This window comes from Chelonoidis abingdonii, chromosome 13, assembly GCF_003597395.2.
Source record: "Chelonoidis abingdonii isolate Lonesome George chromosome 13, CheloAbing_2.0, whole genome shotgun sequence".
Lineage (NCBI taxonomy): Eukaryota > Metazoa > Chordata > Testudines > Testudinidae > Chelonoidis > Chelonoidis abingdonii.
In genome coordinates this window covers 3,457,008-3,480,170 of record NC_133781.1, presented here as the reverse complement: position 1 = coordinate 3,480,170, position 23,163 = coordinate 3,457,008, and the positions used below count along the sequence as shown (strand labels likewise).

At 43.0% G+C, this 23,163-nt stretch overlaps 2 protein-coding genes across 3 annotated transcripts in view; one reads left to right on the top strand and one right to left on the bottom strand.

The window, feature by feature from the left end:
• Window positions 1–23,163, bottom strand: part of LOC116824943 (uncharacterized) — a 480,271-nt gene that overhangs the window by 427,308 nt on the left and 29,800 nt on the right.
• Window positions 1–23,163, top strand: part of LOC116824953 (uncharacterized) — a 56,960-nt gene that overhangs the window by 21,104 nt on the left and 12,693 nt on the right. The window contains exon 3 of one of the 2 annotated variants that reach the window (XM_075072017.1): window positions 14,301–14,872. The exons of the other annotated variant lie outside the window; for it this stretch is intronic. Coding sequence (XP_074928118.1) covers window positions 14,301–14,872 — 572 coding nt within the window. The remainder of the gene's footprint in view (window positions 1–14,300; window positions 14,873–23,163) is intronic. 2 annotated transcript variants of the gene reach the window in all.

The window sequence follows — 23,163 nt, the reverse complement described above, 5'->3', positions numbered from 1 at the left end:
CCCCCACCTCTGATCCCACCCTGACTCCACCCCATCTCCGTCCCTGACCCTGACCCCATTCCAACCCCATCCCCAAGTCCACGCCCTAACTCCGCCCCCTCCCTGCCCCTATTGGATCCCTTCCCCAAATCCCCACCCCGGCCCCACATCTTCCCCCAGCACACACCGTTCCCCCTCCTCCCCCCTCCCTCCCTGCCCCACAAATCATCTGTGTCGCAGAGCAAGCGCTGGGAGGGAGGGGGGAGAAGCAGGATGCGGCGGGGCACTCGTGGAGGAGGCGGAGGTGAGCTGGAGCAGGGGGGCCACGGGGAACTACCGGTGGGTGCTTAGCACCCACCAATTTGGAGCACCCACGGAGTTGGCGCCTATGTCTATAGGTGGAAGAAGGTGGGCCAGAATGTCAGGCTGCAGAAGATTTCTTTCTTAGAGAGATGTGTAGGGCTCACCCCAGACCTGCAGCAACAGCACCAACATCAGAGTTCCCATCAGCTTGGAGAAGTGTGTGGCCATTGTCATCTGAAGGCTCCCCACTCCCTGTTCTTGTCATGGTGGGTGAAATAACATGGACAAGGACTGTGATTTAGGGGGCTCTCAGTATCTGTGTTCACAAACTGCAGGACATGGCAAGGTTGGGGTGCTGGCCATGAATATAGTACCACAGTGATCTCCAGCACAGCTGTTTGCCTTTGCATCCAGTTCAGCATCATCTATTGGATGTCCTTTCCTTTGTCCATGCTCTCCCTTGAGTGTATCTCTGCCTGCTGCAGAAAACCAACCTCCGTTGACAATTGCTGTATAAAATTCAGTAGTTAATGGGGAATCATCATCAGATGGGCATATTTTTAGTGGGATTCCACTGAGATTGGTACTCGGCTTGATGCTATTTAATATTTATCAGTGATCTGGAAGCAAATATCCACAAATGGTATAACGTTGTGACAGAAAGGCTGGAGGAGTAGGGCAGCCCTGCTGAACGATCTGGATTGCTTGGTAGATTGGGCTCAGTCAAACCAAAATATGTTTTAATACAGTCAAATACAAGGTCCTATGCCTAAGAACAAAGGGACAGATTTTCAAATGTCTGTTTAGGTGCCTAAAGACTCAGTTGCCTAGTGGCGTGTAATGACTGGATAATGGAGTGAGTGTGCTTATAAAATTTGCAGATGACACAAAACTGGGAAGAGTCCCAAGCACTTTGGAGGACAGGATTATGATTCAAAATGACCTTGACAAATTAGAGAATTGGTCTGAAATCAACGCTTAGGAAGAAAAAAAAAATATCAAGTGCACAAATACTAAATGGAGACTAACTGGCTAGGATGGTGGTAAAACTGCTGAAAAGGATCTGGGAGTTATAGTGGATCAAAAATTCAATATGAGCCAACAGTGTGGTGCAGTTGCAAAACTGGCTAATACCATTCTGGGGTGCATTAAACAGGAGTGTCATATGTAAGACATGGGAGACAATGTTCCCACTCCATTTGGCACTGGTGAGGCCTCAGCTGGAGTACTGTGTCCAGAGCTGGGCACCACACTTTAAGAAATATGTGAACAGATTGGAGAGAGTTCGGAAGATATTTTCTAAACCTTAGTTTTTTCTCTGACCTACGAGGAAAGGTTAAAAACACAACCCCTCAAAATATTTAGTATTGAGAGCAGAAGATTGAGTGGGGACCTGATAATCTTCAAATATGTTAAGAGTGTTATAAAAAGGATGATGAACAATTGTTCTCCATATCCACTGAAGGCAGGAGAAGAAGCCATTGGCTTAATCTGCAACCCAAGAGATTAGATATTATGAAAAACTTTCTAACTAAAAGGGTAGTTAAGCTCTGGAAGAGGCTTCTAAGGGAGCCTGTGAAAACCCCATCCCTGAAGGTTTTCAAAAACACTTGTTAGGGATGGACTAGGTTTGCTTGGTCCTGCCTCAGCATGGGGAGATGGACTAGAGGACCTCTCAATATCCCACCCCCTTTTTACATTTCTATGGTTTTCAAAAGCACCTAAGTGGGTTATTTGCTTAACTCTGATTGCACCAGCTTAGGTGCATTTGAAAGGCCCAAGTCTGCCCCAAAGAATTCAGGCCCTACCTACAGAATGGGGGTGGAGACAGGTGCTCCTGAAAAGGCTTTAGGGGTCATGGTCAAGCAACTCAACATAAGATCCCAGTATGAAATGTGGCTGTGGCCAAAAAGTCTAATTTGATCCTCGAACGTATAAAGAAGGGAAATGGTGAATAGGAACAAGGAGGTGGTGTATATGGCATAGATGAGACCAATATAGGAACAGTACATCCAATTCTGTTCACACTTCAAAAGGATATTGTTCAGAACAGTTCAGACAAGAGCTACAACAATGATTCAAGGTCTGGAAAACCTGCTTTATAGTCTGAATATTTCAAACAAGATCGTATAGTGCCCTTGATGAGTATTTGGGAAGTAAGTTCTACACACAAGTGATTATATGACAAAGCTCTTAAGGGCTAGTCTATAAAGGAAATTTATATTAGAATAAGATAAGGCAGTGGCTCTCAACCTTTCCAGAATACTGTACCCCTTTCAGGAGTCTGATTTGTCTTGCCTATCCCCAAGTTTCATCTCACTTAAAACTACTTGCTTACAAAACCAGACATAAAAGTACAAAAGAGTCACAGCACACTGATACTGCAAAATTGCTGACTTTCTTGTTTTTACCATATAATTATAAAATAAATCAATTGGAATATAAATATTTTACTTCTATTTCAACATATAGTATATAAAGCACTATAAACAAGTCATTGTCTGTATGAAATTTTAGTTTGAACTCACTTTGCTAGTGCTTTTCATGTAGCCTGCTGTAAAATTAGGCAAAATCTAGATGAGTTGATGTACCCCATGGAAGATCTCTGGGTACCCCTGGTTGAGAACCACTGAGTTAAGGTGTGGGTTGAAGCCAACATTCTTTATTCCAGTATAGTTTGCTGTGTGTTATTCTGGTATCAGGGTTTCTTTCTTTGATTTGCTTTATGTCACTTTGAAAGGGCATTAAACTAGGATTGTCAAATGATTAAAAAAATTAATCATGTGATTAATCACTCTGTTAAACAATAATAGAACACCATATATTTAAATATTTTGGATGTTTTCTACATTTTCAAATATTTTGATTTCAATTACAACACAGAACACAAAGTGTACAGTACTCAATTTATATTTATTTTTATTACAAATATTTGCACTGTAAAGAAGAAAAAAAATCACCTAAGTACTGTAGTGCAATCTCTATCATGAAAGTTGAACTTACAAATTAGAATTATGTATAAAAAATAACTACACTCAAAAACAATGTAAAACTTTAGACCCTACAAGTCCACTCAGTCCTACTTCTTGTTCAGCCAATCACTCAGACAAACCAGTTTGTTTACATTTGCAGGAGATAATGCTGCCCACTTCTTATTTACAATGTCACCTCAAAATGAGAACAGGTATTCACATAGCACTGTTGTAGCCAGCGTCACAAGTTATTTATGTGCCAGATATGGTAAAGATTCATATGTCCCTTCATGCTTTGCCCACCATTCCATGCTGATGAAGGGTTCTGCTCAATAACAATCCAAAGCAGTGTGGACTGATGCATATTTATTTTCATCCTCTGAGTCAGATGCCACCAACAAAAGGTTGATTTTCTTTTTCGGTGGTTCGAGTTCTGTAGTTTCTGCATTGGAATGTTGCTCTTTTAAGACTCCTGCAAACATGCTCCACCTCTCATCCCTCTCAGATTTTGGAAGGTACTTCAGATTCTTAAACCTTGGGTCAAGTGTTATAGCTATCTTTAGAAATCTCACATTGGTACCTTCTTTGTGTTTTGTCAGATCTGCAGTGAAAGTGTTCTTAAATCAAAAATGTGCTTGGTTGTCATCTGAGACTGCCATAACACGAAATATATGGCAGGATGCAGATTAAATGGAGCAGGAGACATACAATTCTCCCCAAGGAGTTCAGTCACAAATTTAATTAATGCCTTTTTTTTTTTTTTTTTGTTACGCAGCATAATTGATAGAAGCATGAGCCTACTGGAATGGTAGCCTAAAGCATGAAGGTGCATACAAATGTTTAGCGTATCTGGCGCATAAATACCTAGCAATGTTGGTACACGGTGCCATGCTAAGATGCCTGTTCTCATTCTCAGGTGACATTGTTAAATAAGAAGTGGGCAGCATCATCTCCTGCAAATGTAAACAAACTTGTTTGTTTTAATGATTGGCTGAACAAGAAGTAGTACTGAGTGGACTTGTAGGCGTTAAAGTTTTACATTGTTTTGTTTTGTTTTTGAGTGCAGTTACTTAACAAAAATATCTACATTTGTAAGTTGCACTTTCACGATACAGATTGCATTACGTACTTGTATGAGGTGAATTGAAAAATACTGCTTCTTGTTTACTCCTTTTATAGTGCAAATGTAGTAAGAGGAGGCCCTAAGACATAAACCTTGGTATCAGAGCCTGGTATGAGGCCTAAGGCCTGAACTAAAAAGAAATGGTTCAAGACTTTCTAACATAAACCAAAGTTGAAGCTGTGAGCCAGAGGCAGGCCCTGCTCACAGAAGCTGGCAAGGAAAGGGCTGATGCTGCAAGGAGATACCGTACCTAAAAGGTACTGAACACTAGAGATCAGAACATTCACATACCTGCACATTTCCACACAGATAACAAGAAACCAGGCACTGACCCACCCAATGACAGGGCCAAGGGTAATGATGATGGATAGAGTTGTTTTGTTCAAACCAACATGTACAAGTGAGATCGGCACCTTACTACGTAGAGGGGTTGTATCTTGCTACGTAGAGAGGTTGCACCTCAATACGTCAGGAGTGATGTGTAACTTGTTTGTACCTGTGTATAAGAATGTATCCCTGGGGCGATGTCTTTGTCCGGCTGAGGGGGCAGTGGAAAGTCCCGCCACTGACTGAGCCGAGTCCATTGACCGTGGGTACGTATTTGTAGTATGCCCTGAATTAGGCTAAGAAACCTACAGGGAACTATTATTGTATCCAATACGGCAATAAACCTGGTCAACGTGCCTTCGTACCTTACTAGACTCTGTGGTCTTGGGGGTTGTCTTCGGGTCTGCTGTGTCAGCTAGCTGCACAGAGCTGGGGCAGCACACAGAGGGAACACATGCACGCAGCCGAGTGATACCAACAAGGAGAGAGCAGAGCACCACACCGGTAGCATCTGACAACACACATCTGACAACACAAATATTTGTAATAAATATAAAGTGAGCACTATACACTTTGTATTCTGTATTGCAAATTGAAATCGAATATTTAAAAATGTAGAAAAACATCCCAAATATTTAATAAATTTGAATTGGTATTCTATTGTTTAACAGTGTGATTAAAACTGTGATTAATTGCGATTAATTTTTTTGAGTTAATCATGTGACTTAACTGCAGTTAATTGACAGCCCCAGATTAATCCAAAGAAAGGCACTCTTATATTGTAATGAGAGTGCCCGCATGGGGAATTAGATTGGTATAGATACACCCGTATAACTGGTAAAACTTTCTAGCATAGACAAGCCCTAAGGTGCTAGAGAGAAAGAGGCAAAATAAATAGCTGAGAAAGGCAGTCCTCCTTGGTGGGTCAAAAGAAATGGAAGAAGTTTTTGATGGCAGCCTTGAAGTCATAAAAAAACTTGCTACTGGAAGAACAAACATTTTGAAATGAAAATTGTACATTAAAACAAAATCACAGTAAGAGCATAGGCAATGTTATACTAGAAACCATTATGTGAGGCGATTGCTTAGCTACTAGCATCAGTCATTGTTTTCTGTGATTATTCACTATAAAACCATACATATAAGTAGCATAGTTGGCACAGTGTTAACCAAGGTAAATGATGGCATGACAAGAAAAAAAAGAGTAATGAAAATACCATTCTAAAAATAAATAAATGGAGGAGTGAAACTACATTTACAGCAGATTACAGGAGGGGGCGTGCCATTCAGGCAATCAAAATAGCAGAATAAGACCCACTTGTGAGCTGCAATGAGGCCATGTGCAGACATACATCTTTGTAAACTAGCAAGGAATTTTAAACTCCAGTAGCATATGAACAAATTTAGGAGGGCATCTGTGTCAAATATTTCTCTGAATCAAATCTCCTTAGACAGCTCAAGACAATGTTACAGATCAAGAAGCGCTCTCTTGTCTAGGCATTGGGGGTACCTTGCACCTTTAACACCACAGCCCTGTGGGATGGGGGAGGCTGAGACGGACCATCCAGTGAGGAACACAAGCACCTCTGCCAACCTATACCGTATCTGGGCAATCACTCCAGACAGCTCACCCAATCTGTGGCAATATTGCCAATGCTAAATGTTCAAAAATTATGAGTCCGCTTTATCAAAAAATCATGAGATTGGCTTTGGTAACTTTGATCCTCTCTGTTCCTCCCTATCCTGGGGTTTAGCAAAGCTTTTGATACGGTCTCCTGCAGTATTCTTGCCAGCAAGTTAAAGAAGTATGGGCTGGATGAAAGGACCATAAGGTGGATAGAAACCTGGCTGGTTAGATCGTCAGGCTCAATGGCTCCATGTCTAGTTGGCAGCCGGTATCAAGTGGAGTGCCTCAGGGGTCAGTCCCAGGGCTGGTTTTGTTCAATATCTTCATTAATAATCTGGAGGATGCGTAAATTGCACCCTCCGCAAGTTTCCAGATGACACTAAACTGGGAGGAGTGATAGATATGCTGGAGGATAGGGATAGGATACAGAGGATTGGGCCAAAAGAAATCTGTTGAAGTTCAACAAGGACAAGTGCAGAGTCCTGCACTTAGGATGGAAGAATCCCATTCACTGCTACAGACTAGGGACCGAGTGGCTAGGCAGCAGTCCTGCAGAAAAGGACCTAGGGGTTACAGTGGATGAGAAACTGGATATGAGTCGACAGGGTGCCCTTGTTGCCAAGAAGGCTAACGATATTTTGGGCTGTAACAAGTAGGGGCATTTGCCAGCAGATCGAGGGACATGATCATTCCCTGCTCTATTCGACATTGGTGAGACCTCATCAGGAGTAGTGTGTCCAGTTTTGGGCCCCACACTACAAAAGAATTGTGGAAAATTGTAAAGAGTCCAGCAGAGGGCAACAAAAATGAGTAGGGGCCTGGAGCACATGACTTATGAGGAGAGGCTGAGGAATTGGGATGTTTAGTCTGCAGAAAAGAAGAATGAGGGGGGATTTGATAGCTGCTTTCAACTACCTGAAAGAGGGTTCCAAAGAGGATGGATCAGATTCTAGACTGTTCTCAATGGTAGCGGATGACAGAACAAGGAGTAATGGTCTCAAGTTGCAGTGGGGGAGGTTTAGGTTGGATATTAGGACAACCTTACTGGTCAACCATACACCTCGTTTGGAACTGGAATTACGCAATCAGGCAGCAGCAGAATCCTCCCCAAAAGCAAATACAGTACAATACTGTGTTAAACATAAACTACTAGCCAGGATGGGCAGGGACAGTGTCCCTAGCCTCTGTTTGCTAGAAGCAGGGAATAGGTGACAGGGGATGGATCACTTGGTGATTACCTGTTCTGTTCATTCCCTCTGGGGCACCTGGCATTGGCCACTGTCGGAAGACAGGATACTGGGCTAGATGGACCATTGGTCTGACCCAGTGTGGCCGTTCTTTTGTACTAAAAAAATTAAGAGAAAGTTTTTTTTAAAAAAATTGACACGGTTAAGAAACTGTCTCTGTGCTTGTTTCGTTTAAATTTAGATGGTTAAAAGCATTTTTATTCTGCAGAGTAAAGTTTTAAAGCTGTATTAAGTCCATGTTCAGTTATAAACTTTGGAAAGAACAACCATAATGTTTCATTCAGAGTTACACACAGACTACATTCCCTCGGGGGTTCTACTGTATTCCTAGAGGTTTCATCACATGGCCTACTCTTTAATTAAAGAGTAATCTTTAACTCCTGGAGATTCCTGGACAATCCTGGAGGGCTGGGAACCCTTCCAGCTTGCCCTCTCTTCTCCCTTTGCCCCTTGTTTACTGCAGGAAGCAGAGTCCGCTTCTAATAAGGGCAGAGTGAGGACAGAGGCTTCAGCAGCTGCTACTGAGCATCCTCAGCTCACAGGAGTCTGCTCCCTAACAGCAAAGTAGGGAATTCAGAGGGAAGCAGGTTTTGAAGGTAACTCTAGGCTCTGCCAGAGCATTGACCCCTCAGCTGGCAACTTCTGGTAATAGAGAAAGTGCTGGGAATGGGATGAAAGTGACTTTGCACAAAGGGACCCCCGGGAACCTCAGCTCCCTTTAGAAATCTGCTCCCGCCTTATAGATGCATCTATGGACGGAGCTGAGCTGCAAGAAAGTAGCTGCTTCTTGTCGGGAAGTGCTTACTGCTCAGGGTAAAACTGCGGTGGGCTGTACAGGTTGGGGGTGGGGGGAAGCTGCAGGGGGGCATGATCCAGTGGTTTCCCCAGGAATTGAAATTAGGAGGGGTGTTCGCATTTATGGGGGGGGGGTGTCAGGACCAATGAGATGAATAAAAGAGATATGAATAAAGTAAATGTTTTGTTAGGATTATGCAAATTTAACATAAGAATAATGCAAGTTACACCAAACACATAACAGGTCTAGATTTCTAAAAAAATATACATTTAAAAAAAAGTATTTAATTTAAATTGACTTTTGAAAAGTAAGCCATCATGGAGTAAGAGGAAAGTCCTCTCATGGATCAGTAACTGGTTAAAAGATGGAAATCACAAGTGTAGGAATAATATTATCAGTTGTCAGAATGGAGAGAGATAAATAGGGTATCCTGACGGGGTCGGTACTGGGACTATTACTGCTCAACATATTCATAAAATGATCTGGAAAATGGATAAACAATGAGTGTGGCAAAATTTGCAGATGATACAAAACTATTCAAGATAGTTAAGTCCCAGGCAGAACTGCGAAGAATTAAAAGGGCTCTCATAAAACTCGGTGACTGGGCAACAAAAATGGCAGATGAAATTTAATGTTGATAAATGCAAAGTAATGCACATTGGAAGCAATCTCAACTATTAATACAAAATGAGTGGATCTGAATTAAACTGTTAACTCTCATGAAAGATCTTGAGTATTGTGATAGTTCTCTGAAAACATCCGCTCAATGTGCAGCAGCAGTCACAAAAAGCAAACAATGTTGGGAACATCATCAGAAAGGATAGATAAGACAGAAAAATCATATATGCCTCTATATAAATCCATGGTACGTGCACACCTTACATAGTGTGTGCAGATCTGGTCACCCATCCTAAAAATATTATATTGGATGGAAAAAGGTACAGAGATGGGCAACTAAAATATCAGGGTATGAAACAGGAGGAGAGTTTAAAATGACTGGGAATTTCAGTCTAGAGAAAAGGAGATGACTAGATGGGATATGATAGAGGCTCTCATCAAATTCTTGACCGGATGGCAAAGAAAATTGAATGAAGAGAAATTTATTCCTTCACATAACACAAGAACTAGCAGTTACCATGAAATTAATAGGCAGCAGGTTTTAAAAAAACAAAAGGAAGTACTTCTTCACACATATAAAATAACCCAGGGACTCTTGCCAGGGGATGCTGTGAAGACAAAACATAACAGGATTATAAAAAGAACTAGATAAATCCGAGAAACAGTCCATCTGTGGCTATTAGCCAGAGGATGGGAGGGATGCAATACCATGCTCTGAGTGTCCCTAGCCTGATTGCCAGAAGTGGGCATATGGTCAACAGGGAATGGTCACTTGATGATTACTGTTCTGTTCTTCCCCTGAAGCACCTGGCATTGACCACTGTTGTAAGACAGGTACTGGGCTATATGGACCATGGTCTGACTCAGTATGCCATTCTAATGTAAAAATTAATAATAATAAAAATGTTTAATACAGAAACTCCCCACATAGATGAACTCCCAAGATAACAACAGTGTGAGATAACACCTTGGCAAATAATGCATTTTAAAAAATCTTCGCCTACTAGGAAACATTTATTTAAGTTTCCATTCCCAGTCACAAATCTAGCATTCTGGAGCAAAGCCGACTAAAATATAGTCCAACAAACAAATGTTTATTTAACATGCCCCTCATTTCCTCCATCGCACTCCACTCACCGTGTTGTCCTTGGTCAGTGGAGACTCAGAGTTCAGAGATGCTTTCACGTGAGTACATCTGCCAGGTGGGGACCAAGAAGGCACCTTGCTGTTCCTCCAGCTGCTCACTGTTCGCTCTGGCCACCTCTGTTTGTTGTGCCACCGTTCACTCCACCACTCTGTTGCCAATGGCCCTGCACAGTCACCTTCTGCTGCCACCTGCCACTGTGACCTCTGCAAGTTGGTCTCTTGCACCATCTCTCAGTGATTTCAGCTGAGCTCTCAGTGTTGGGAACCGCACTCGCTGCTAGTGCAGTCTGGACTGTCTCTCTACACAAAACACTATACCCACAGGGGAACACTGTCCCCACAACAGGACTAAGCACTTAGACCTGATTGTCAGCGGTTTCAGCTTGCAGTGGTCACTTAACAGAACAAAAGGTTCTCTATGGAAGCCTAATCAGCTCTGTCTTTAAATAGTGGAGAGGGACAGTCCCCACCCCCTCCTCTTTGATGCCTTCAAATCATCACAGGTTAAGTACAGTTCTACTGCCCTTTACTCATACAATAAGAGCAACATTTCATCCCCCATTCCCCCCACATTCAAGTGGTTTGTAACCCAACCCCAGCCAAAATCTATCACTTGGACAACACAGATCTGTTTGCTGGATACCTAGGTAGATTAGATTTGGATGTAAATATAATGTGGCTCTGAAGCCTTTCCCCACAGCCCCAGCTCATCACTAGCTGTCAGGTAGAGCTCATTTAGACTTTGCTTACAAATCATCATTTGAAATTATTAGATTGGCCAACATCACCGAAATGAATGCACTGACATCATAAAAAACAACAGCTGTATAAGGAAGTATGAAAGCTAGCCTATATTCATACTTTTAAAATCTATTATACTTTTTCAGATACACATATTTTATCATACACTCTATAAGCTTTCAAAGTGTGTATTAATATTTCAGTTTAAATTCAGATTTCCAAACAGTCACTAAATTGCTATGTAACTAGCTCACAAAACTTGGGGGAGTGTTGGGGAAATTCAGGGGGGGTGTACACCCCCCCTGGGAGGGGTGTAGGGAAATCACTGGCATGATCAGATCGCAGTGTGGGTCTCCTTTTTCTCTGCGGGTGGGGGGAGCATCGGGAAGGGGAAGAAGAGGAAAAATGAGAAATGGAGAAGGGGGGGAGAGGCAGTGTGAGATGTAGCAGATTTAACCATTTGCATAGTTAGGGGGAGGGAATAAAGAGTGACAGAGGGGAGACCGGACGTGGGGGGGGGAGTAATTCTTCATTTAAAAATCTGACCCCATTACCACTTCCTCCCACAGTCACAGAGACAAGCCCTGACGCCCCCTCAGATTCCAGAGTGAGAAGTAGATCTTCTCAATATTAAAGTGAGAACAGAGATGTGCTTGTTTTATCAGACACATCAAGTCTAAGAGGTCTTGGATCCCGTGTCTTTATAAGAGCACATCCCACTGACAGGTAAATAGGCTTGGCAGAGGTCAATTTTATTCTGTTATAGTTTTTACAGATAGTATCTATGTTTATTTTAAAGCATTTTATTTTTATTGATTTAAATTGTCCTAGCTGTGGGAAATTATGGCGCGGGGGGACAGGCAATCAGGAATCAGACCCTCTAGGTCAGACAAAGACATCCACTCGGGGATGCATTCTTATACACAGGTACAAACAAGTTACACATCACTCTTGATGCATTGAGGTACAACCCCTCTACATGTTAGGTTGCTGCCTCTCTCGTGGTACATGTTGGTTCGAACAAACAAGTCTATCCATCATATTATCCTTTTGACCATGTCTTTAGGATGGGTCAGCCTGTTCCTCATTAGCTCTGTGGAATGTGTTCATACCAGAATGTTCTGGTGCCATCCTAGCACATATTCATCCTACTAGTACTTGATATCTTTTATATATGTGTATATGGCAATTAGAAGCTTTCTTCTTCCCAGCTTCTGTGAGTAGGGCCTGCCTTTGGCTCACAGCTTTGCTTTACGTTAGCAAAGTCTTGACCATTACTTTAGTTCAGGCCTCAGGCCTCATGCCAGGCCTCTGATCCCAAGGGTTTATGTTTCAGGGCCTAATCTTACTACAAGAAGTACTGTCCAGGGTAAAAGTAAACCTGAGAAAAACCTAGCATTGAAATTAGTGAACTAATGCTCTTGGGTTCTGCTCTGACCTCTGCCATTTGCCTGCCAGATAACCTTGGGCAAGTCACTTCACTGCTCTGTGCCTCAGTTTCCCCATCTGTAAAATGGGGATAATGATCCTGCCCTCTTTTAAAAAGTACTTTGACATCTACTGATGAAAAGTGCTAGACAAAAGCTACGCATTACTATTATGATGAATAATGATTTCCTTTTCTTAGGGTTTTGAAAATCTCACTTGGCACCTACATATCTTTAAAAATATGGCCCTATGTTCTTGGCCAAGAAGGGAGGTCATTTTTATTCATGCACTTCAAACCTATTTGTATTGGTTTGTTGCCCTAATATCCATTTAAATCCAAACACTTGGCAGAAAAGATCAATTTGTTCAACATTCAATGCCCCCTTCTTAAATGGTTTTGCTATCCTGGTACAAAGCACAACTTTGCTAGGATAGCTGTGTTGACATCAGGAGCACTTTGTTGGTCTAGCACAGTGGTTCTTAACCAGGGGTAACATGTACCGCTGCGGTACTTAGAGGTCTTCCAGGGAGTACATCAATTCATCTAGATATTTGCCTAGTTTTACAACAGGCTACATAAAAAGCACTAGCGAAGTCAGTACAAACTGAAATTTCATACAGACAATGGCTTGTTTATACTACTCTATGTACCACACATTGAAATGTACATACAATATATATATTCCAATTGACTTATTTTATAATTATATGGTAAAAATTAGAAAGTCAGCAATTTTGCAGTATCAGTGTGCTGTGACACTTTTTGTATTTTTATGTCTGATTTAGTAAGCAAGTAGTTTTTAAGTGAAGTGAAACTTAGGAGTACACAACACAAATCAAACTCCTGAAAGGGGTACAGTACTCCAGAAAGGTTGAGAATCATTGGTCTGGCAGATCAGTATTTCTACATTGGTGAAGCACTTTTAGTGTAGACATTAGCCATAGGTGCTTCTGAAAATGTTAAACTTGGGGCAAGTTATCTGGACCGACTGAATTTAAAATATCTCACTTTAGTATAACAGTGCGTCACTATGTATAATTCTTCAATGATGACTGTTCGGCTGTATTATTTTCCCAACAGAGTTGTTAATAGTTCAATTTCCACAGTAGGAGAGGTGTCCAGAAACTGTGGTTTACAAATGGTCTGGGTTTAAACACATGGAATATTTTTGCAGCAAGTATTCTCTATAGTGAGACCTATTTTCACCATTTTTCCTCTAGCACAGGATTTTCCATTTCCAAACCTGATGTGATCTTTCTGATGCAGCAAGTGTGGGTCCCAGTTCTCCAAGGCCCTGAGGAAAAGGACAGCCTGACTGGTGCCGACACAAGTGAGAATTTGGTGAAACAGACTCCGAAACCATCACTGAGTGAAAGAAACAGCTGGGATTCCCATAAAGGGCTTGTGAGCTCCCCAGCTTCTAGCTCATTTTGCCCAAGACAGGATGGCCCCTAGCAGGTGTCATATCCTCTTGGCAGATGTCACTCATTGCTTCCTACCACCCTGATGGACACCTGCCTGTAGCTCTTTCCCTCTGAGTGTTTGAATGGGATGTGGAGGCAGAACCTTTTCTCTTTCCTCTGGGGAAGGGTTTGGGAGATTCAATTCCTGATATTTCAATCTCCCCAGTAGTTACTTTGGTTCCCCCCTTTCTGAGGTCCCCTGTCTCCCAGCACAGGGACTGACTCCTGTCTGGATTCTCTATCTGCCCCAGCAGGTGATGGGACGGTGAGTGAGAACGAGGAGGAGAATCCTCAGCAGGAAGGTCCTGAACAGGTGGAACCACATAGGACAGTTTCGGGACTATCCAAGGGGAACATTTCCCAGAGATCTGGGAGGGGAGACAGCTGTGAGAGTCAGAGCAGGCCAGAGAGACAGCAGAGAAACTAGCCAAGGAAAATGAAAGGTAAATCCACTCTTGTTGGGGAAGATTTCACGGAATTCATTGATGCCACAATTCAGCAGAGAATCAATATGGGAGCAAAACCTCACACGTGCCACATCTGTGGAAAAACATACAGATCGAGCTCATCCTTTACTAAACATTGGAAACTCCACACAGGAGAGAAACGTTATAAATGTACCGACCGTGGGAAAAGTTTCATTCAGAGCTCACACCTTATGCAACATCAGAGAATCCACACTGGCAAGAAACCCTACAATTGCATTGACTGTGGGAAAAGCTTCAGTGACAGTTCGCACCTTATTAAACACCAGAGAACCCACACGGGACAGAAGCCCTATAAATGCCCCGAATGCGGGAAAAGCTTCTGTGACAGCTCAACGCTTACTAAACACCGGAGAATCCACACAGGAGAGAAGCCCTACAAATGCCCCGACTGCAGGAAAAGCTTTGGTCGGAGCTCAGACCTCATTGTCCACCAAAGAATCCACATGGGAGAGCGGCCCTATAAATGCTATGACTGTGGAAAAAGCTTCACAGATCGATCAACCTTTATTAAACATAAGCGAATCCACACAGGAGAGAAACCATATAAGTGCCCCAAGTGTAGGAAAAGCTTCAGTGACAACTCAGCCTTTATTCGGCATCAGAGAATCCACACGTGAGAGAGCCTTGTGCCAATGAGGGCTTGGCAAAAAATAAAACCACTGCCATTTGCCATGGATCTCAGACAGCCAGGCAAGGCTGGAGTGGCCCTCTCATGAGGGCACACAACTGCTTTATTAAAGCAGACAACGAAATTATTTCCTGGAATGGAGCAGAGCAAGAGGCTGAGATAAGTTTCCCATGCTGCGATGGGATTTGATTATTACTTCTCAAGAAGCCTAGAACATCCTCTCTTCTGGGTGTATACTCTGCTTCTGTTGTCCATCAACCTTCTTCATCTTAATTAGTTTGACTTCTGATTTATTCCTGATAGCATTTTAATTAATTAAATTAATTTGAATGCTTAGAGGAGGAGGAACGCAGTTTCTCACATGACTTGCATTTAGAGATTGGGCAACCACAGGGCCCACTACTCATGGATTCAGCAAACTCTGATCCGGTTCCAACACTGGACATGAAGGACGCATGGCCTTCTTCGTTAAGTAGACTTTCTAACGGTAGTCCCTGTGATTTTTTGTTCTAATGGGAAGAAGTGCAGATCCCTCACATGCCCTTCCCCTAGGTAGATCAAACAGCTTGTGTGCCTGTTCTTGACAGGGAACAGAGTCCTGCATGTGTTTAAAACCTGAGAAATGTTTCATAATAAATCCACAGGACTTACACTAAAGTCTATAGCTAAACTATACTAATGATGAGAACTAATTAAACTAACACCACTATAGAACCATTTACAGAATTAATACTGAAAGCCTGGCTAACCATTAGCAAAACTATAGGGAGCTCCAACTCTCTCCAAGTGCAGTGAGAAGGAACTAAGAAGGAGGTGGTGGACTTGCGCCTTTTATGCCCCAGCTAGGGATGAGGGATGCGGGTATTGCTCAATGTTACTGCTGGCAAAAGTCTCAGACTCAAGTGCATTGGGTGCACACACACCTAAAGTAGAGTGTGTGTGTGCATGGTTACTTGAAGGAGAAGGGATATTTCTCTCGCTCTCTCTTTTTTCCCTTGCTTTTTTCCTCTGATCAGGAGCAAAGATTGAGTGTCCCGGATCATTCCTCCAGCTCCCTCCATGGTGATCGGGAGCCAGGACTGAGTAGCTGCTGCTCCCCAGCGGGGTCTGTGCTGGGTAGAGACCTTAATTAAACCCCCTACATGCCCAGCCCAGGGAGGACTTTCTGCAGTGGCTGGAACCAGCCCATAGGGCAGCCCCAGGCTCTGCTGACACCAGCTCCTGAACCAACTGATTGAGAGAGAACACAGTGAAAGTGCTGGAGGTGGGCAGGCTAGTAATTCCCCTGCACAAGTGGCCCCTCCTCACCCCCCATGTGTCTGTGAGTTACAGAGCTGCCACTTTTATTGTACACTCACTTTGTGTAGCCTCAGATCTCACAGCCCTGCAGAATTTGATCACTTGGTAACACAGTTCTTGTTCCTCTCACTAGCATATTAACAACCAAGAAGGCACAACACCTTGCTCTTTGCTCAGATCCAACAGGCATCTGGTAGGGGAGCAAACCTCCAAGGGGTAGGGGGCTCAGACACAGGGAAGAAGTGGGGAAGAAGAGGCAGAGGTTATTCAGAAGGTTTTCTCTCAGAGTGTGTGTGTGTGTGCGTGTTAGGGTGACCAGACAGCAAGTATGAAAAATCAGGATGAGGGTGAGGGGTAATTGGAGCCTATAGAAGAGAAAGACCCAAAAATCAGGACTGGCCCTATAAAATCGGGACATCTGGTCACCCTCGTGTGTGTGTATGTGTTGGGGGGTTTATGAATGGAAGGGTGAAAATTAACATGGAGACAGAGGAAAAGGAGGGAGATGATGGGAGAGACAGCTTGAAATGTGTGAGATTTAACCATTCCTGCACAGTCAGGGAAATCACTGAGCATAGGTTTTATTCTTTGTTTAAAAGTCTAACCAATCTTCGCCATGCCTAGATAAGCCATGGAGCACCCTCCAATTCTGCAATGACAGTTAAATCTGTGCTAGGGTAATAATAATGATGATGATAATTAATAATCAAGAGCAGCATTTAAGTATTGTCATGGATGCATTTGCCCTATACAGGAACATCAGGTCTTACAGGACTTGAATGTCACTGACAAGGTGGGTGAGGTAATATCTTTTATTGGACCAACTTCTGTTGGTGAGAAAAATGAGCTTTTGAACCACAGAGAAGAAACTTGTCTCTCTCTCACCAACAGAAATTGGTCCAATAAAAGATATCACCACCCCCATTTGTCTCTCTAATATCTTGGGACTGACACAGCTACTACTACACTACACCCCACAACGGTATTTCACAAACATTTCACACCCATTGTTGTAACACCCGTTTCTCCTTGTAGTGTTGGGGCTCTCAGTGTTTTGGCTAATTTTAATCAAGGTTCAGCTATATGCAGGGAGAGGGGATCCTCAACATTCAGCATTTTTAGGATTATTTTTGCTTCCATATTTCCTGGGGTTTTTTAAATGATAAATCTCTGTCTAACATACCCATCACTTCATATTAGCTTAAAAAGGACAACCAGGCGAGAAAAGACCCTTCAGATTTCATTCTGAAAGGAAGACCTTTCTGTCCCTTGTGAGAGCACTTTCTCCTTCCCATCAGCATTTTATTAGTATAATTAAACAGTGTCATAGAGCTGTAATTGGAGATTAATCAAACATACCTTTGGCCAAGTCCTGATGCTTTCACCCTAATCTTGACAGCTTCTGAACCCATGTGCAGACAAACCAGCAAGCTAATGCACCACTAATTTTCAAAGGTGATCCAAAAAAGAAAAAAATTGCTTTTGTGACCATTTTGGCTTCTTGATGATAAATAAGAAAGGCCTGAAATGTATGTTGTTTCCTTTTACATTAGAAGGTCCAATCCTTTTAAAAAAGCAAATGGAAAACAGGAGAACTGCTAGGTTAGGACATCCAAGAGATGTAGCAAACAAAACCAAACTAAAAAAAATATGCAGATATTTTATCGAAAGAAAAAAGAAGAATCTTTCAGGCCCTCTCTAAAAGAACAATAAAGTGCCCATGCATAATTATTGTTTCCTTTTCTGGTGCCCTTGAAGAAATTGCTATTTTAATGCTGGACAATATGTCTGTCATTGAAACTGATGGAAAATAATTGAAACTTGATGAAGAATATAGCTCTCGATGTGGATAACTTTTTTCAGTGTTTAAAGCAAAGGTCTCAGGTGATGCCAAGAGGGAGACAGAGGTGATGAGCAGGCACAGCTCCCAGTGAAGCTAATGGGAGCAGTGGATGCTCAGAACATCTGGCAGTCGGTCCAAATAAAGTCAAACACCTTCAGACATATTTTCCAAACTGGCCACTGATTTTGGGGGCATCAGTGTTTTGGAGCATAATTTGAGCTGGATTTTCAGAGGGGTTGAATTTCCATTGGCTTCCATTGTAGTGGTAGGTGATTTCAGCACATCGGAAATCAGGACCAATGCGTCCTGAGCTGACAACTCAAAAAATCCAGGCACCCCAAATCAGTGGCCATTTCTGATTTCTATTGTTCTTAGCAGTGTACCGAGTTGCAGATTTCATCACAACCCAACAGCCTTCACTCTGACCTGGAATGAATGATATTCTTTTATCTTAAAATATAAAGACAACCTGTGATGGGGTGTACAAACCTCACACTGGGCCTGAAGGGGTAACAGGATAATACTAGGCCCAGGTAACCTTGCCCCCCCAGGCCTGCATAGGGTTGCCAAGTTGCTACTTTCGGAAAACCGGACCCTCTGCCCACCTTTTCCCCTGAGGCCCCGCTCCCTCTCCCACCACTTCCTGAGGCCCTGCCCGCACTCGCTCCTCTTACCCCTCCCCCATCGCTCACTGCTGTCCCCATTTCATCTTCCTCCTCCCTCGATCCTCTCCACGTCCCACACACTCAGCTGGCCTCCCTCTGCTCCAGAGCAGGAACAGGAGCTGCAGCCTGATATGGAGCCTGCCTGCCTGCCGGTAGGAGGTGGTCTCATTGAGCAGGGGCTGGCACAGATTGATGACCCAGTGCCTTCCCCTGCCCGTGGTAACTGTACATCTGACTGGACACTGCCAGGTCCCCTTTTTGACTAGTCAAAAACCAGACACCTGGCAACCCTGTGCAGAGCATGCTCCAACTGGAGAGGAAGCTTGGAAGGGAGGCAGTGCCACTCAGCCCAGAAGGGGAAGGCTGGGGTGGAAGACAGATCTATCCTTAGGGCTCCTGAACATGGGTGCCGAAGAAGCCTCACTGTGAGGAAGAAGTCTGCCTGCTGAGCCCGGCTGGGGCTGTAGGTTTAGTTGTCTTGCCTTTTCTTTTGCTACCTAAGGTCATGTTACGTCGACCTAACATACACCGGCTCACAGACACCCCAGTTGTTAAATCACTTGTGTTAGCAGTACACGTCCTCACCTGGAGTGTTTGTATTTGTTGTCAGGGTAGGGCATTGTGGGACAGCTCCTCAAAGCCAATAAGAGTTGACATGCGCAAAGCGGTGTCTAAACTGACACTGTGTCTGTGACTGTGTGCCCCATAAGGCTTTATGGCGGGGAGGTGCTCATAAATGTATGTATGATATAACTGGAATAGGGTTTTGCTACATATGCCATGTAACATATCTATGTAAAGGTTACGATCTACTGGTTATGCTCATCCTAGTTGTATGCAGGCATCATTTGTGTGTTCAAAGTTATGAACATTGGCTGTATAATTGCTTTATTTCTAAGTAGCCTTAGTTAAAACATTTGGTCACTTCTTAGGAAAGGAATGTGCAAATTAAGTGCTCAGTACAGAAGCACTTAACAGACAAAAGAGCTTGGAAGGCTCCAATCCACATAAGAAGTCTTTCTGGAGACATACAAGATACCATGTGGAAATTGGCTTCTGCCTGTAAAGACTGTCATGCATGGATATGTGACTTGCCCAGGTGGCTCCAGAGCTCCATCTTGGAGTTGGACTTTGCATAGGAGTGAGGAAGGGGGTTTCCACCCACAAGAGAGGACTTTGCATAGGAGTGAGGAAGGGGGTCTCCACCCACAAGAGAAAGTCTATTTTAACCTGTGAGAGACCCCTCCATTTTGTCTTCAGCTGGCTAAAAAAGGAACCTCTCCCCCCCCTCACCCTCCCAGGATACTTAAAGAAAACTGGAACAAAGGACAGTAACCACTGGGGATGTGAGTGATTGCTGGACCCAGGCTAAAAGGAGATTAGCCTGTAAAAGGGAGCATTCTGGAACTGGTGAGGTTCTTATCTGTATTCAGTTTGATTAGATATAGATTTGCACATTTTATTTTATTTTGCTTGGTAACTTACATTGTTCTGTCTGTTATTACTTGGACCCACTTAAATCCTACTTTCTGTATTTAATAAAATCACTTTTTACTTATTAATTAACTCAGAGTATGTATTAATACCTGGGGGAGCAAATAACTGTGCATATCTCTCTATCAGTGTTATAGAGGGCGAACAATTTATGAGTTACCCTGCATAAGCTTTATACAGGGTAAAATGGATTTATTTGGGTTTCGACCCCATTTGGAGTTGGGCATCTGGGTGCTAAAGACAAGCACACTTCTGTGAGCTGTTTTCAGGTAAACCTGCAGTTTTGGGGCAGGTTCTGGGTCTTTGTTGGAGCAGACAGGAGTGTCTGGCTCGGCAAGACAGGGTGCTGGGGTCCTGAGCTGGCAGGGGAAACAGGGATATAAGTAGTCTTGGCACATCGGTCAGCAGCTCCCAAGGGGGTTTCTGTGATCCAACCCGTCACAGTGGCATAGTCGACCAGGGTCTGTGCACAGCTGATTGCTTTGAGGTACTGGTAGTGATTTTAAGTGAGTTTTAGGTGTGGTGGCTGGAGGACAGACAAAGTGGTTATTGGTTTGTTATTTTCTGTTTGCTTATTTCAGGAAAGGGAAGTAGGGACAGAAAAGGAAGCAAAATAAATAAGATTGAAGGTCAGAAGAAGCTAAAACTGCACTGATTGCAAATTATCCAGAAAGGCTGAACACTGGGCACTGTGAAAAAACTGACACTGCATCAACCTCAATTACATCGACCATGTCTCAACTTACATCAGCAGGAGCCAGATTTAGGTGAAGATACTTTCACACCTACGTCAACACCAGGCAGCTTACATCAACCTAACCCTGTAGCGTAGGCCATGCCTTATATTGGACTTGGAGACTTTGGGGGAAATGGAAGGTAGGAAGTGACCCAGGCGGGCAACACCTCCAGGGCACTCCAGAATGCTCGACTTTGTGGTCTCTCGTAAGGCCTGGGTCAAAGCCTGGTGGAGCAGGAGGGCTACTACCTACCCTCATTGCACAAGGGGCATAACCCTCTAGTAAGGAGGGTACAGACTTTGAAAACTCTTAGGTTAGGATAAGCCACAAATAAGGTTTAGAAACTGGATGGAAGGCCCTTCCTGCTGGGATGCAAGAGACTGGAATCAGGGTGTGCTAACTGTTAGGACTCTACTCCACAATCTAAAATCCCTTTTGGAAAAGACTCACAAAACCATTCATATATGAACAACACATACTGATTAGCCAGTTGTATCAGTCCATATTCACTTTAAATCCAACCAAATATATTGTAAGTTACTTTAAGTATCTCTTCTGCAGGAGGCACGTGTAAATTCATTCCTGTTCTAAAGATGTTATCACTTCATGTGCATTCCCCATTTTACATATAGGGGTTAGTGCCATATCTCTAAAATCAGAGTGAACTAGGTAAGTATATGCTCTGTAACACAAAACAAAACAAAACCCGGGGAAATGTACAGCTAAGGCACAGAGCTGAGTGAATAATGGATTTTTCCATGTGGGTGATGAAATGAAAACTAAAAATGAAAAAAAAATGTGTCAAATAAAGAACTCAAAAATATTTCATTTTGAATCTACCAAAATATTTCAAATCAACTTAAAAAAAATTGTTTGTTTAACAAATTTTTTTTTAAGTTTTCCATTTTGATTCAGCTGTTTCAGGTGTCTTTCTAATTTGTGTTTGTTTGGTTTTTATAATTGGCCAAATTTGGTATCAAAACATCATTTTGAATAAAAAAGTCAAAATGAAACATTCTGATTTTTTCAAAAATGTATTTTTCAACTGCAACCATTAGCCAAGTTTAATTTGACAAATGATGTCAGGCCCCGCAAAATGCGTTTTTTCAACAAAAATAAAAGGAATTGAAAAAAGTTTGCGCAACTCTACTAAAACATTGGCAAACAGCCTCCCAAAAGAAATATCAGATCTTATGTCTACATTGCACCGAGCACATGCCTAGTGCCGGCTCCATAATGTGACTACACAGAAATTACAGCCTTACTGCCCAACCTTTGTATCACTTTTCAAATGTACACTTCATTGCACTGAAAATTATCAAGCCAACACCCCAAATTCAAACACTTGCCATTTATTTTCTTTTTGAATAACCTTTGTTTCACTAATGGAGAATGACAGAAAGAAGGAAATATGTGATCCCTTGAACAGATCAAGAATGGGAGGAGAGGGCCCCACATACACAGTGTAGGAGGAGGGGAGATGTGCATTTTGCAAGACAACACAATGCACATCATACTCTGTTTTCCAAAGGACCGCATAGTTTCCCAGCTGAGCCTGGGAAAGGAGAAAATCGATTGCTCGGGGATCGATATATCGCATCTAATCTAGACGGGATATATCAATCCCTGAGCGCGCTTATATCGATTCCGGAACTCCACCAACCCCAACGGAGTTCCGGAATCGATATGGTGAGCCTCGGACATCGATCCCGCGCGGTGAGGACGGGTGAGTAAATCGATTTTAGATATTTGACTTCAGCTACGTTATTCACGTAGCTGAAATTGCGTATCTAAAATCGATTTTACCCCGTAGTGTAGACCAGCCCTTAGTGACTCTCTCTTCCTGAATGCAAGTCTCCCTTCCCATCCCTAATCGCCCATCCATAGAGATTGAGAGAAAGCTGCTTGGACCAGATTCCATGCTCCCTCCAGTGATGTGTCCCCCCTTTTCCTCAGAGCTGAATTGATCTCCCCTACGTACTTAGAGCTGTTTACTGTTGGGTAGACTGCCCAAAGGTTACAGAAAGTGGAGAAAGCTAGGCCCTGGGCCAAGCTCCTCTGCAGCCCCTGCTGGTAATATGGAAAGGGACTGGAGTTTCACCAATAAGATCTATGATAGCTGTCAAGGAAAATTTTGGAATGCTAGTGATGGTTGGAAATGCAGAGACCTTGCAAATTCTCTTCCATAGATGAGCAGAGCTCAAGGCTTCTGTGACAAAGTAGGAGTTTTCTGTAATA